The sequence below is a fragment of the Pecten maximus genome, chromosome 5 (genome assembly GCF_902652985.1).
Source record: "Pecten maximus chromosome 5, xPecMax1.1, whole genome shotgun sequence".
In the NCBI taxonomy this organism is placed as follows: Eukaryota; Metazoa; Mollusca; class Bivalvia; order Pectinida; family Pectinidae; genus Pecten; species Pecten maximus.
Genome location: NC_047019.1, coordinates 40,816,042 through 40,831,439, shown reverse-complemented (window position 1 = coordinate 40,831,439; position 15,398 = coordinate 40,816,042). Strand labels below are relative to the sequence as shown.

At 37.6% G+C, this 15,398-nt stretch overlaps 1 protein-coding gene across 1 annotated transcript; it reads right to left on the bottom strand.

Moving 5' to 3' along the window:
• Positions 1–3,711: 3,711 nt before the first annotated feature.
• Positions 3,712–14,190, bottom strand: LOC117328034. The gene is made up of 4 exons (XM_033885364.1): positions 13,968–14,190; positions 8,367–8,490; positions 6,339–6,817; positions 3,712–6,207 (listed from the first exon to the last, which is right to left on the bottom strand). The coding sequence occupies exons 1-4, from the start codon at positions 14,135–14,137 to the stop codon at positions 5,733–5,735; spliced, it is 1,248 nt and encodes a 415-aa protein (XP_033741255.1). The 5' UTR covers positions 14,138–14,190; the 3' UTR covers positions 3,712–5,732.
• Positions 14,191–15,398: the final 1,208 nt, after the last annotated feature.

The window sequence follows — 15,398 nt, the reverse complement described above, 5'->3', positions numbered from 1 at the left end:
CACTGTAGGTATGTATCTATATATATATAACGGTACAATAACACTGTAAAGGTATGTATCTATATCTTGTACAGTACAATAACACTGTGTAGGTATGTATCTATATATAACGGTACAGTAACACTGTGTAGGTATGTATCTATATATATAACGGTACAATAACACTGTGTAGGTATGTATCTATATATAATACGGTACAATAACACTGTAGGTATGTATCTATATATAGTACGGTACAATAACACTGTGTAGGTATGTATCTATATATAGTACGGTACAATAACACTGTAGGTATGTATCTATATATATAACGGTACAATAACACTGTGTAGGTATGTATCTATATATAGTACGGTACAATAACACTGTGTAGGTATGTATCTATATATAGTACGGTACAATAACACTGTGTAGGTATGTATCTATATATAGTACGGTACAATAACACTGTGTAGGTATGTATCTATATATATAGTACAGTACAATAACACTGTGTAGGTATGTATCTATATATATAACGGTACAATAACACTGTGTAGGTATGTATCTATATATGGTACGGTACAATAACACTGTGTAGGTATGTGTCTATATATATAACGGTACAATAACACTGTGTAGATATGTATCTATATATAGTACGGTACAATAACACTGTGTAGGTATGTATCTATATATATAACTGTACAATAACACTGAGTAGGTATGTATCTATATATAGTACAGTACAATAACACTGTGTAGGTATGTATCTATATATAGTACGGTACAATAACACTGTATAGGTATGTATCTATATATAGTACGGTACAATAACACTATGTATCTATATATAACGGTACAATAACACCGTGTAGATATGTATCTATATATGTAACGGTACAATAACACTGTATAGGTATGTATCTATATATATAACGGTACAATAACACTGTATAGGTATGTATCTATATATAGTACGGTACAATAACACTGTATAGGTATGTATCTATATATATAACGGTACAATAACACTTTATAGGTATGTATCTATATATATAACGGTACAATAACACTGTATAGGTATGTATCTATATATATAACGGTACAATAACACTGTATAGGTTTGTAGGGATATATAACGATGCAATAACACTGTATAGATATGTATCTATATATCTATAATGATGCAATAACACTGTGTAGGTATATTTCGATATGTTATGGTACAATAAACATTAAGTCAGTTTATTTAAGCATTGAATTGCTTTCGGTTGGCAGTTATGTGTTGATAATGCCAACTGGACAATTGCAAATTTATTGAAGTGCGGTATATAGCCAAAAATTGTCAGTTGGAAACTCTACCTTATTGTTCCGCGTAAAAAAAATCCTGACGATAATAGAAAACCAGACAAGAATAACCAATATAAAACAAATATTCAATGTAAATTAACATTATGAAAATACACACTATAAAGTGTCCATCTAGTTCTAAAGGAAAAGAGTGTATCTGATAGTTTTTCCGCCACTGCAGTGTGCTAGCTTCACCTGGCACATCATTAATGCGCCATTTGGCAGCTTCTGAAATGGTAATGCTCAACTGCTGTTAGTTAGGTTATATAGTGAATATGTTATAGAGTGGTAAATATATCTGTATATAATGTAGTAGGGTAAACAACGTGCTATTATGTACCGTATCTATATATACATGTATTGCCGTTCAATAGGTGTTGCAGTCTTTGCTGTGTCAGTATGTATCGATACATATATATTATTGGAACTTAAAGAGTGCATCAGTGTCTGTCAATACCTATGTGATACGGTACAATATGCACTGTGTAAGTATGTATCTGTATATGTATATCAAAGTGCAATTAACATAGTCGTGGTACATTGTATATATTTAGCTTGTAATCTTTGTACTTCTTAATTATATCTTAATTATTGTTGAGACAACACCGTAATAACTTCCTTTTCACAGTTGTTTTTGCTTTCATGATTTGTGTGGGTCATCGTAGGACACAATATGAATGTGACGTATTTATTAAACTGAAACTCGCTTGAATCCACACCTAAAATATATATATATATATAAACAGTTCCCACACGACTACATTTTGTATATTGTAGTAAGAGAAAAATAACTTCACATATCAAATGTTTCATCACCTGATGCTACTGGTACCATGCCTTGATCATACAGACAAGAAAATGTCCGTTAATACACGGGTTTCAACACTTCGATTTTATAGTAAGGGGAATCTAAACCTAAACACTGCCCACACACTGTCTTTACTGTTGATGCTCATCGCCACGACATATGTGCCAGGTGTCACCGTAAATGGATTTGACCACCGCTCCAGTAGTATCGAGGATCAAACTGGATTTGTTTCTATAGTCACCAACTAACAGATTTCCTGCGGAATCAAAAGTTATATCACTTGGAGGAAATATGTTTAAAGCAGAACTTTCTGGATTAGTTCCTTTTCCCTCTCTGTCATTGTAACTGTCGACCACAGCGAGGTTCCCAGAGGTAGAACAGGAAGCGACCTCAGTTGGTGTACTAACAATCTTGTTAAGCAGATATCCCCATGAGCATCACAACAAACAAGTTTGCGAGCCATCCCAATAACGACCCTGCTATCTCTTGTCAAACAGAGACATCGTGGAGATGAAGTAGTTGTAAACCTGTGGACTGTTGAACCTTGTGTTTGGATTTCACTTTTCTACTGAAATGGCCCACGCGTTGCCGGTAAGTGGTAATATACTTATAGCATTGGCACGAACTTTGCAATATACCATTCCACGTATTATCATGACATCGTTTAACTGATAGGAAGATGATATTTCGCTGCTGCAGATTCACGCCCATCAGTTTTGTAAGCACAGATGGCAATGCTATTACAGGGGCTCTTACCTGATCCACTTCAATCAATTGTCCAGACGTCTAAATTAGGGAATCATAACCATTTTCTTCGTTGTTAGAGGTATAAACCAATTGGTACCAAACGGTGGTTACCTTCCCATGGCAAGGTCTGGATATCCATGGGACTGCGGTTTGGGCGAAAGTTCAAGTTGCATGAGTTCAACTCAACAGCTATTGACAGAGCTAGTTCTTTCTCCGTGTCAAATATCTCAACGTCACAATCTTATTCTTTAGTGTCTCGACATTTCTGTACCAGTTCGGTCAGCTCAGAAATTATCGGCTCAGGTCGTTCTGATACTTGTTTAGACGTTTTTCATTTTCCGTTTGAGTTCTTTACAACTGGAAATGGATTTCCTTATGATGATATCGATTGCGTCTTTTATCAGGTTCCCCTGCTTTTCAAGTTCATTTTGATGCATTTGGAATTTCCTTTCATTCTCTTCTAGTTGAGCCATAAATCCGACTCCTGTTTTCAAATTGACAACATCGTTCTTCTCTGTTCGGACACTGGTTGACTGAATGTTAACTTTCCTTATAGCAATGGCTCCAGAGAGACTGCCCAGGACATGTCCGTGCCGTGGTGATGAGCACACCACACACTTCTTTTCACTCTTATTGGTATTTGCAAATAGAGGATAGATTTGAACATCATAGTTGTGCTGATAAAAGAGCAGTTAAGCGGGATTTAGGTCTGTGATTGGTGTCCGTGTTGCTCCGTTGATTGTACATTGTGCATACATCCATTTACAGAATATTGAAATGTGAGATTGTATAGCAAATTTCTAATATGTAAAAGTGTATATAAATCCTTATATGTATATATATATATATTAGTGATCGATCGCGTATGTACTAGCCAATTGTGGAATTGAGGATTATAAGGGAGGACTAGTCAATATACAGGGCATATAGATAGGTAGATTGTATACTCTTTACATAATTACAGGCACGTAGACAATTAACAATACATGCTTATTTACCATACCAACAATAGTATCAAAAGAATGTCATGATATATAATAGACACGATTCTTACATCTTTGTCTGGGATGTTAATAAATAGATTACGATGTAAACGGAAGGGAGAGGGAGAAGAGAGGACGCGCGGAGGTGAGGTGAGAGCGAACAATGGTCATGGAATTGATAAACTTTATAAGCAAGCAGACATAACGCGAAGTACAAATAAAATTAACTATTGTAAACCATATGGTGTTGTGTTACAAATGATTGTACGACAGACACAAAGAGAATACCTCAAATGTGCCTGGTAATGTATACACAACTGCACCATCGCTGGCATTGGATCCTTAAATGATTTGGTTTGACGATAGTGCAGTTAATCAGATTACTAGATAAGTGTTATAGTTTTTATATTGTCCGGATATCTCTATGGTGGCTCGTTAGGGCCAAATATCAGATATCGCATTCTCGCTCCCTCGGCCTTAGGTCGAAAATGCGAGAATATGCGAAAACGCGACGACAAAATGGCGAGATTAATCTCGCACTCAGGCCATCGCGATTTCGCTCCGTCACCGTCGTGTTTTCGCACTCTCGCGTTTTCGCTCCCTCGCCGTCGCGTTTTCGCACTCTCGTGTTTTTGACGTGCGGTGGAGAGAGCGAAAAAAGTAAGATTTGATTTATTAACAATGTTAATGTTATTCAACAACTGTTGTCATATTTTTCACTCTAATGTTTCGTCCATGGATCATCTCTTTACAAGTGAATACGATGTATATTTGTGTAAACTTAATGTAGTGTAAAAATCCCTTAAAATATAAGAATGATAACGATAATATTGTCACATATTGTAGTGTTCCCAGATATATACTCAAATGCTAATGAATGAAAATGCTTTGTAATATTCTCACGAACTCCTTCTCCCTCTCTATCTTTCATTTTTTTCTTTCCCTGTCTCCCATTTTCTAGGGAGTTCTAACTAACAAGAACAACTCTGCGTAACTTGAATTGGTAAAATGCTCGACAAATCATGTAATATTGTAATACTGATCCACTGAAAAATGTTACATTGTCATACTGCTCCACTAAAACATGTTACATTGTTATACTGTTACACTAAAACATGTTACATTGTTATACTGTTACACTAAAACATGTTACATTGTTTTACTGCTCTACTAAAGCACGATACATTGTCATACTGTTCCACTAAAAAATGTCACATTGTCATACTCTTCCACTAAAACGTGTTACATTGTCATATTGTTCCACTAAAAAATGTTAAATTGTCATGCTGTTTCACTAAGTCATGTTACATTGTAATACTATTCCACTAACATGTTACATTGTTATACTGCTCCATTAAAACATGTTACATTGGTGATCGAATTGAAGAAATGTTTATCAAAATAATCGAGGAATAATCAGAACCGTGTAATCAAAAAGATCGAGAAATCACCAGAAATGTGTAATGAAAAAGATCGAGGATCTTACCAGAAATGCATAATGAAAAAAATGGAAATATTACCAGAAGGGTTTAATAAAAGGTTCGAGAACCAGACAGTGTAATCAAAAAGCAAATAATACCAGTTTGCTATAATTCTTTATAAAATGGTGTGTTGAGCAGCCCAACAATGTGATGGATCCGCCGACTTATCTGCGTCGTTATAAAAGCTAATATTATGAAAGATATTTCAATTTCCTATGAATTCGGTCCTATTGTATAGAATACATATCAGTGCATACTTTACATTGTTGATTTGAACTAACAATTCTATATAATCTCTTGAATACATTGTACGTTTCTATTAAGCGTTCTCAATCTGATGAACATACACGACAAGTCTAATTATCGTAGTAAATTATCCGATCATGCGAAGATGTCACTCAATTGCCTGATCCTTTTTCGAGGTCGGACGATGGGATTTTTTATATCACCCACGAAATATCGCAGAATGCCGTTCAGGAGGAGGGAGAGAGACTGTGGCTCACGCTCGTACGCGTGCATTATTGAGATCATTGATATGGCATAAAGAAAGACGGATCCATAAGGCATATCTATCCTGGACGACAGTCTGGTACCTTTTATATACGTGTATAATGCATATAATGTGTGGGGTATCAAAAACAGAGACAGTTCCTTGCGACGATTTGCACGTTCTAAGAGAACACTAAGGCCGCATACAAGTCCTCCCGCCACAGGGATGTAACTGGCCAGCGGAGGGGGCTTCTTATTCAAGTTCCTCAGCAGACAGATAGTATATTTCGCAAGCATCACCATGGAAGCCAGAAATGAAGTTGAAAAGATGACATTTTTCAGCAATGATTTCAGAACTACCTTCGGCCTGAAATTTAAAATAGATATTATTAGCTCTTAAAATCAAATATACCATGTAAATGTAAGATTTAAAAACAAAATAGCAACTGAATACTGATTGAGGGTAATCAGCAACAAATAGTAGGAATCTAGACTTACCTTTTAACGACCAGTTTATGCCTAAATATGATAATAGGTGCTAAATGTATCGGCAAATACAGTTTGGCAAATGAGGGAATACTGTATATCATGTCTTTGAAGGCGTGTTTGGTACAGGAGTCTGAGTGTAGACCAGCCTCCTGGCAAGAGAGGAACCTGTCACCCGAGTCTCTGAAAAGTTTCTGTAGAGTTTTGTCATTGTAGTCACGTGACCACTTGAGTACTGAGTAGTAGTAACCCTTATGAAGGAGATCTGGGCGTAGGGCCACACAGTGCACCAGAAAGCCACAACACACACTGAACAGCAACGTCTCGCTGTATGGAATTTCTGGTATCTTTTCCCTCGTGACCAGGGTAGATATCAAGGCTCCGAAGGCACGAGACACGGCGAAGAGCGTATAGACAAGCCGTCGACCGGGATCCTCCACGCCTATAGTCAGACCGGCCAGACCACCAGCAATGCAATTGTTCCATCCATCCTGCATCATAGACATAATGAAACGATGTCATTTTCATTGATTCAACAATACATGCATCGTAGCGTACCTAAACATATTACACCAGATATCAACCTACAGTCATGTCTAGATAAACTAGCGGAATGGATGGTGAAATTTCACCCTGAGAAATGTAATGCGATGCCAATCAGCAAGAAGAGAAACACAATCATCCGGGCTACACACTTCATGGCCATTCTCTCGAACGATGAACATCTGCCAAAATTCCTAAATTGATATCTTAACATCAACAACCTATCCATCAAAGAAAATCCATATAAAAGCCTTATTCGACCAACACTTGAATCTGCATGTACATCATGGGGCTCACATCAACAAAACAACAATACAGACTGGAAATGGTACAATGTAGAGCGGAAATGCATGTTAAACATCGTTATCATAGCACATCATAGGTTAGCTCTCTTCTTCAACAGATGAACTGGACATCACTTGAAGAAAGAAGAAGGAGATCACGACTCATCATGCTCTACAAGATTACCAACAAACCTGTATATATTGATCCCTTAAACTTGATACCACCAGATAGAAAAACACGCAACGTACATGAAAGATCATTCCAGATACCATCCACGAAAACAACAAGAAAAACTATCAGGGACTGGAAAGCCATAAATAATAAAAAAAATATATCAGTTTGCCTTGTTCTCACTCATCTACGCTAGCCAAGGCTCTCGGTAGCCAAGGCTTCTGATTACGTTACACTCCACGAACCCTTGGCAGATATAGTCTTCAGTTCTGGCCCTCTAGCGGATATTCGAAATTACCATCCTTTATGCATGAAATTTTCGACCAATCAAAACAAGCGTTACCGATGTACTTCATCAGTTATGATTACAAACACACATGGAGGCTTGTGTCATTTTGATGAGATATGTGATCAATGACTTCTATAAATTGAGCAAACACTGTGAATGTTTCCCCAAAGATTGTACGTTTCTGTATTTAGGTAAAATGCCATGACATAGTTGACAATGTAGCTCTATACTGGCCGTCGCGATTTTTGCCCTGTGATTCCAGGGTGCGACGATTTAAACATGACTATATCTGCTAAGGGTTCGTGGAGGGTAACGTAATGAGAAGCCTTGGCTAGCGAGGATGTAACGTAATCGGAAGCCTTGGCTAGCGGATATGTAACGTAATCGGACGCCTTGGCTAGCGAGGATGTAACGTAATCGGAAGCCTTGGCTAGCGAAGATGTAACGTAATCGGAAGCCTTGGCTAGCGAGGATGTAACGTAATCAGAAGCCTTGGCTAGCGGATATGTAACGTAATCGGAAGCCTTGGCTAGCGAGGATGTAACGTAATCGGAAGCCTTGGCTAGCGAAGATGTAACGTAATCGGAAGCCTTGGCTAGCGAAGATGTAACGTAATCGGAAGCCTTGGCTAGCGAAGATGTAACGTAATCGGAAGCCTTGGCTAGCGAGGATGTAACGTAATCGGAAGCCTTGGCTAGCGAGAATGTAACGTAATCAGAAGCCTTGGCTAGCGGAGATGGTTCTCACTTTACCTTTGAATTCCTCTTTTCCTGTAAGATCTCCCTGACGAGTTCGTAAGTGCTGGGGTATAGACCAAGGAAGCCAGCAAATCTGAGACAGTCCTTCGAGAACATCTGCTCAAGAATATCAGGAAATCTAGAAATGAAGATAAATTTCCATTTAAACATATTTATGATATTCGCTCTACATAGAAGAAACTGCCAACTGTTGTTAACAACTTTAAATTTTCATCGCATGTATCTGATAATTCTTTTTAAAAAGATATGCTAAACGATCATTTTAGGTAAATATTTTGTGTGCTGTGTGTTGAGGGGATGTTATTTTTAGACTGCAGTTCAGCGACATGATCGGTAAATTTGATCCATAAAAATAATGCCATAATTATGCGACAATCAACTTCCCAAGTCTAATCGACATAATAAGTATATCACAGCTTATAAAATACTGTATTGACTATTTTGTTAAATAGATATGAGATATTTAAAAACTAGCATTTTGAAGCCATATGGTCTACGTGAAATATATATGTCCATTTTACAGGGAAACGACTTTCAAGCTTAACACATGAATTTGAAAAATACCTTAAATTGTTTTTTCACTGTCACAATCGTTATTAACGAAATATTGACGACTGCTTTCCGCTAACTAATCATTATCGTACCGATATAATTACCTGTAGATTTCTATCGACAACTCGCAAAATACATTTTCATGGAAAAATAAAGTTTCATATGTTTTTATTGCACATTACAGTGACTCCGTATAAACCGGTTTCTGTCCCCTCCAGATCTTTGTCTGAACCGGTTGAATAATGGTCCCGAAAATTTCTTTTTTCATCTGTAGTAGTTTAACTCTGCCTAATCCGGACTCTGTCTATTCTTTTATCTACCCCAGCCGTCCAAATATCAAATGACCATGTAAGGAAGACACTGTCATCCAAACACCTGAACTCGTTTCGTACATAATAAATGATGCTGCTTTTTTTTTAATAACACGCTTTACGTAATTATGTCAATTACAAACTGCTTAATGCGAGCGCGAGAAGGCCCTACGATGGCGGAATACCCTGATGAGGAAATAGGCAGTCGATGATAACAAATGTTTCCGCCACTAGGCCGACCGATATCAACTTGAAAATCAAGATTCATTATTTTGAACGGGAAGGTATACTTGGCAATCATCGATAAAATCGGGGGGAAATGATGAGCGGTATCTAGCTCGTCTGGGTGGATTGAAGAGGGTTAACAAAATATTCGATCATTGAGATGAAGGCCAGATTAACTCAAAATACGTTTTCAAGCAAATGATACAATTATATGATAGCGAAGGAAGATCATAGCAGTGTTAAATTCGCTAGAAAGATCAACTTTCGCCATGAAACACCCGGGAGTAATGTGTTTGGTAGCCTCCCTCAAATCCATATACGAACAAGAACAGTCTGATTCTGTGCGAATCTTGGCATTAAGGGAATACATATGAGGCCGGCTAGCATCATGAATTAACCTAATTTTTGTGACCGATTTAGGGATCGCACCTAATGCACTGATTATTTTCGGCTTGTCATTTGTTACGACATAATTACTATGAGCAATTTCATGTTGAATTTGCTGTTCCACCAAGTCCCACTGTGTGTTACACGACGAATAGTTGTCCATTTCAACCTGTTGTAATGACACTGCCTCTCCTTCGAATAATTTGAAACCGAAACGTACTCCATGCTCGTGATCAATGTCCTCACTATCTAATAAATTGCTCCACTGTTCATAATTAAGGGACCCACAATCGGGATATCCTCTATGAGAGGATTAGGGAGCGGTCCTTGGGCCGAAACTAATTTTTTGAGGGAACAGGATGCTTGGTCGCGGAGTGGTCAGATGAAAAGCAAAGACTGCAGTTATGTGCCATCTTAGAGTTAAACTTTTCGCGATCGCATGCTTCAAGGTTAAAGCGCCTGCAAATTTCCTTTCCACCAGGCAGGACAGGCCCACGTCGGCGCGGTTTATTATTTGTAGTCGAATTTCTGGCGCCCTACTGGTACTAGTTTGTTTATGAACGAGTTGGAAATCCTGTTGATCTCTCCTCGACGTAAACCATGAAAAACCCTCTTGTTTTTGTGCTTCGCGAAATTCTTTGTCATACAATAACACACTTGACTTGGTATAACGATGAAAGAAACGAAATGTTGTCTGCATATATTGGAGATATTACTGCACCCCTTTAGAATCTATTTCAGTCATCTCCATCATCAGTAGTAAAATGGTCACAGCACCATAACCCCATTGCTCAACATTAATGTTCTGTAACTCGGGCCTGTGCCGTTTTGTTAACTTTACGGAACCTGCCTGATCCACCGTTAATATGTCCTGATTATCATATCGGGCATTTGGTTCCTCCCATAGAAAATCAACTATCGTATGCGCCTTGGATTTTTTATCCTTGCATTCTTTGCCTTCCAATAATTTGTGGAAAATTGACATCATATACTCACGATTGTCACATTCGTCATTGTCGGGCGAGTCACGTGATGTGTGCATGGCTGGTGATGGGTAACCCTAGAAGCCGGGGTGGGCAAAGCGCGCGAGGTGTCAACATGGACATCCTGAGGTGGTGATTGATACTGTGCAATTCGCTGGCGTGTACGCTTAATCTCTGCACGTAGGCGAAGTTTCTCCTCTTCAACTTTCAACTCCCTCAATTCCGCTGCCAACAAATCTACTCGCTACCGTGATTTTGAACTTTCCCTTTCATAGCAGTGTTAAATTTAACATTTTACAAATATTGTACATAAATTGCATAATGAAATAACAATTGTATGTATACAGATAAAATATAGCCCAGTTTCAAGATTAGTGTGTTTACATTATTACGTATATGACACTGCTATCATTATTATAGTGTACTTACCAGGTATATATAAAAAAAAACAAAAAAACAATCAGACTTTCTACAATCCGGAGCTCTCTCAAACCGGCCAAATTATGCAATTCTGATGATTGAGACCGGTTAGAACAGAACATAGCAATGCTAGATTATCAAATTATTGTTTTGGCTTGTAGAGTGGACAATACCAGGAAATTACTGTATCAGGTAACCAGTTGTCCCGAACATATGACCACTAGACATCTTTAGATATCTACCAATTGCTGTGGATTTCAGTAGAATGTAGAATGCAAGTCGTGTGTTATAGAGGGAGACAAGCCCAATGTAGAATCTGGAGTCCAGTGAGTCAGAGTTTATTCCCGAATTATAACAATCTATAAACGGAAAGTCAGTAAGGCTATTCGCTGACCCCCGCCGCGGTAACATTCTGCTTTACCAAATCATCAACATGTCTTCGAGAAACCATAAACAAACTAGACCAACAAAAATGCACGATGAAATTTTACCATGAATAATGCGAGAACCCTAACCATCCTTCACTCTCCTTGGCCACATCTTGGAGATCGTGACATCTACCAAATACCTTCAAGTCACCATATCATTGCCACATTTGTAATATATGCAAAGGAGCAAACACTACCATCAGATTAACACCAGCAATACATCTCTCAAGATAAACATCGCATCGTGTGTTCGAATATGCACCATAGGATCCACATCGACAAAACAAATATCGCCAGGGGACTGTTGACAGAAGAACGACAAGATTTGTCACAACCAGATATCATTTATTAAACCTCGGGTGTCTTTAGGCGACAATAATGCTACTGTTCTTGGTTGTTTTCGAACTCGGGAACATTTTTCTCAGTTAACTAACATTGAGAACACGTACAGAACGTGTTCCAGGAAAGGAATATCGTAACGCCTTCACAGAGAGAATAAAGACGGTAGAGCTGTGTCGATGTAAACTGTCAAACGTTTGAATTTTATTCATATTGTGTTCAATAAACATCGTCGATTTGGAGAATTACTACACTGTTAAATAATTGAAAAGAATTTAACACTTTTTTGTGAATGTATATTGACAGATAGTAACTTCATGACGTAGATTTTCTTGTGGTTGCTTGCAGTATTTCGTTGTTTTCCAACAGGGCCGTACAATTCTCAACTATTGTTTTCATTTTATTCCGTGATATTTTCGTACTTATTGTTTCTATGAGTTCGCGCCTTCTTTAGAGTTTACGGAGTTCTCATCTAGCTAGTTTCGGGTTTCGCTTATTTAAGAATTTGTCGATTTTCAGAAGCTCTCCATCTAGCAGCATTAGTTTCAAGTTATACCACAGACAATGTTTTCATCGTCAGAAAGTACTTGAATGATGGACTGGTGAGCAGCCTTATGAATATTTCAAATTTCCTTTTTATCCTTTTTGTGTCAGTTTTCTTCACTAAAGTTGTGTTGTGTCTTGAACAGTTCAGTGGTTCTCTATCGAAGGTTATCTTTATTGAAGTTGTATCTAAGTTTTGCAAGAAATATCCTATTTGGGCGGCATCTTTTCTATGGCAAGCCAAATTGTCATTTATTCATGAAGCACCGTTGATCCAGGATTTTACCAAATTATATAAGATATCTTATAAACTTTATAAGATATCTTATATAATAAATGAGATATCTTATAAAGATATGTTATACAAAATTCTATTATAAGATATCTTATATAGAACGAGATTTGAATTTGAGATAATGAACTCTCCTCCACTCGATTAAGGAGCCGAGATAAGATATCTTTTAAACTATTCTTTATAAGATATCTTATATATTATATAAGATATCTTATATCTTTTTTTAGATATCTTACATACTTTATAAGATATCTCATAAAGAAAAAATCTTATTAGATATTTTATAAAATACAAGATGTCTTATATATTATATAAGATATCTTGTATAATTTGGTAAAATACTGGATCAACATTGCTCCGCGAATTAAAGAACACTTGGCTTGCCATACTTTTCCATTATATTGGTAAAAGGAAAAATCTCGACCAAATGACCTTGGTGTTGACAAATTGTTCTCTTCAATGAAAGACAAGTTTTGTCCCGCGAAGAGGCGCCTTGGAGCGATGAATTAATGTCACCAGCTATCACGATTGTGACAATTGTGTGCTGATCCAGATTCTATGATGATTTCTGTTAGTCCATCTATTGTCTTTTGGGAACCATCTATTACGTATACATGACCGTCACCTCTGGGTATTTTTCATTGATAAGAAGCAACCCACAATGAATATGAAGTCTTCTATTTTCCAAAGTTTACTTATAAGGTGTGTCGTTCATTAGTCCTTGTGTATTGAACAAGCAGATTTGGTGATGGGTTCTCGAGATTACGAGTGTCGGTTGTCCTTCGGAGGCAACAGAGGGCGAAAAATATGATCCTAGAGTAACTGGGATATTGGTAACAGAACAAGACATGGGACATTCACACAAACGTTTTAAAACACTGTCACCTAGATTTTATGGGAAATCTTCACTTTCCGTGTTGTTAGTATATGGAACAGACTTTCATAGGATGTAATTGATGTGTCTAATGTAAGAAATGTTGAAATTGGTTTAAAAGAGTACTGAACACGTGAAAATTTAACTAGTATCTTTTAGTTCTAGATACTGTTCCTTTGACGCATTGTTATCTCGAAATTCAAATTTTGTGGTATGTACATGTATACATGTGTCTTACCTTTCTCGGAAGGGGTTACGCACGAGAGCCGACACGCCCATCACACCTCCGTACAGGACAGCTCCGCTTGTAAACCCTTTCAGGAAGCGTGCCAGGAACATTTCCACTGTCGCGAGAACCTTGTGTGTCCATTGGGACTCGGTTTTCTTGTCGTCTTCTTCCGCGTCCATCACACATTCAACACTGAATAGCCTTTCCGATATCGGGTGTAGGTGTTATCGTTAATTTCGTTATCTCGTCCAATATTACTGAGTATACAAACAGTTTTATATACTGATAAAGTGATAATAGAGATCACGGGTAGGTACAGGGTATGTCGAAAAGTGATAAACAAACCACCAACATAATTCAACCCTATTTCAAAATATCTAAATACATAAAGGTTGATTTCTGCATATTTTAAGGTGCATGACCACACTTCTGACATAAAATCACCGTTCAGATTTATTATACCTGTAACCCCGGGGCTTCTTACGGTGTCCCGACACTTTAACACTAGCCCTCCACCTCTGGGTTGCGAGTTCGAAACCTACGTGGGGCAGTTGCCAGGTACTGACCGTAGGCCGGTGGTTTTTTCTCCGGGTACTCCGGCTTTCCTCCACCTCCAAAACCTGGCACGTCCTTAAATGACCCTGGCTGTTAATAGGACGTTAAACAAACAAACAAATAAAAGCTTCTTAAGAATCGACTACGGTAATCACACCTGGCCGTTTATGAGACAACTCTCTCAGTGAATCCAATTGTAAAAACGTCATGCTTGACCGCAGACACTTTATTACCTTTGTGACAGGTTTTGCTGGTACGAAAGCCTATTAGTGTCAATAAGATGAAATATAGTTATAACGCAAACAAATACGTAATAACGCGAAAAAACACGTAAAAACGCGAAAAAACACGTAATAGCGCAAAACAGAACAAGTAGTAACGCGAAAACAACACGAAATAACGCAAACCGAAACACTTAATAACGTGAAAAATACCAATTGGATGAACCCGAAAAAATACGTAATTACGTAAATTTAAACACGAAATAATGGGGAAAAGCACGTAATTGCGCAAACTGAAGCACGTAATAACGCGAAAAATACGTAATAACGTAAATTAAAACACATTATAACGCGAAAAAAACACGTAATAACGCAAATCAAAACACGTTATAACGCAAACCGAAACACGTAATAACCCGAAAAAAACAGTAATAACGCTAGCTGAAACACGTAATAACGCAAACCGAAACACGTTATAACGCGATTTGTCTGGTATATCTGCTGCAGACTACCGTGAAGACACCTTTTCATCCTCTCAAGAAAATGGACGAAGACAACTTCATTTCTTTCATCAATACCATTTCTGTTACTGTGACTGAGAAAATGTTGGAAGAGAAGGTAAGTTACATTTAATTAAATCATTTATGCCAGGTACGAAATGTAG

Coding starts and splice junctions, on each gene's coding strand:
- LOC117328034 (XM_033885364.1), bottom strand. CDS start 14,137: ATGGACGCGGAAGAAGACGACAAGAAAACCGAGTCCCAATGGACACAC. Junction 8,491..13,967: donor CGTAACCCCTTCCGAGAAAG/GTAAGACACATG, acceptor CTTCATTTCTAG/ATTTCCTGATATTCTTGAGC. Junction 6,818..8,366: donor AGGAAAAGAGGAATTCAAAG/GTAAAGTGAGAA, acceptor TCTATGATGCAG/GATGGATGGAACAATTGCAT.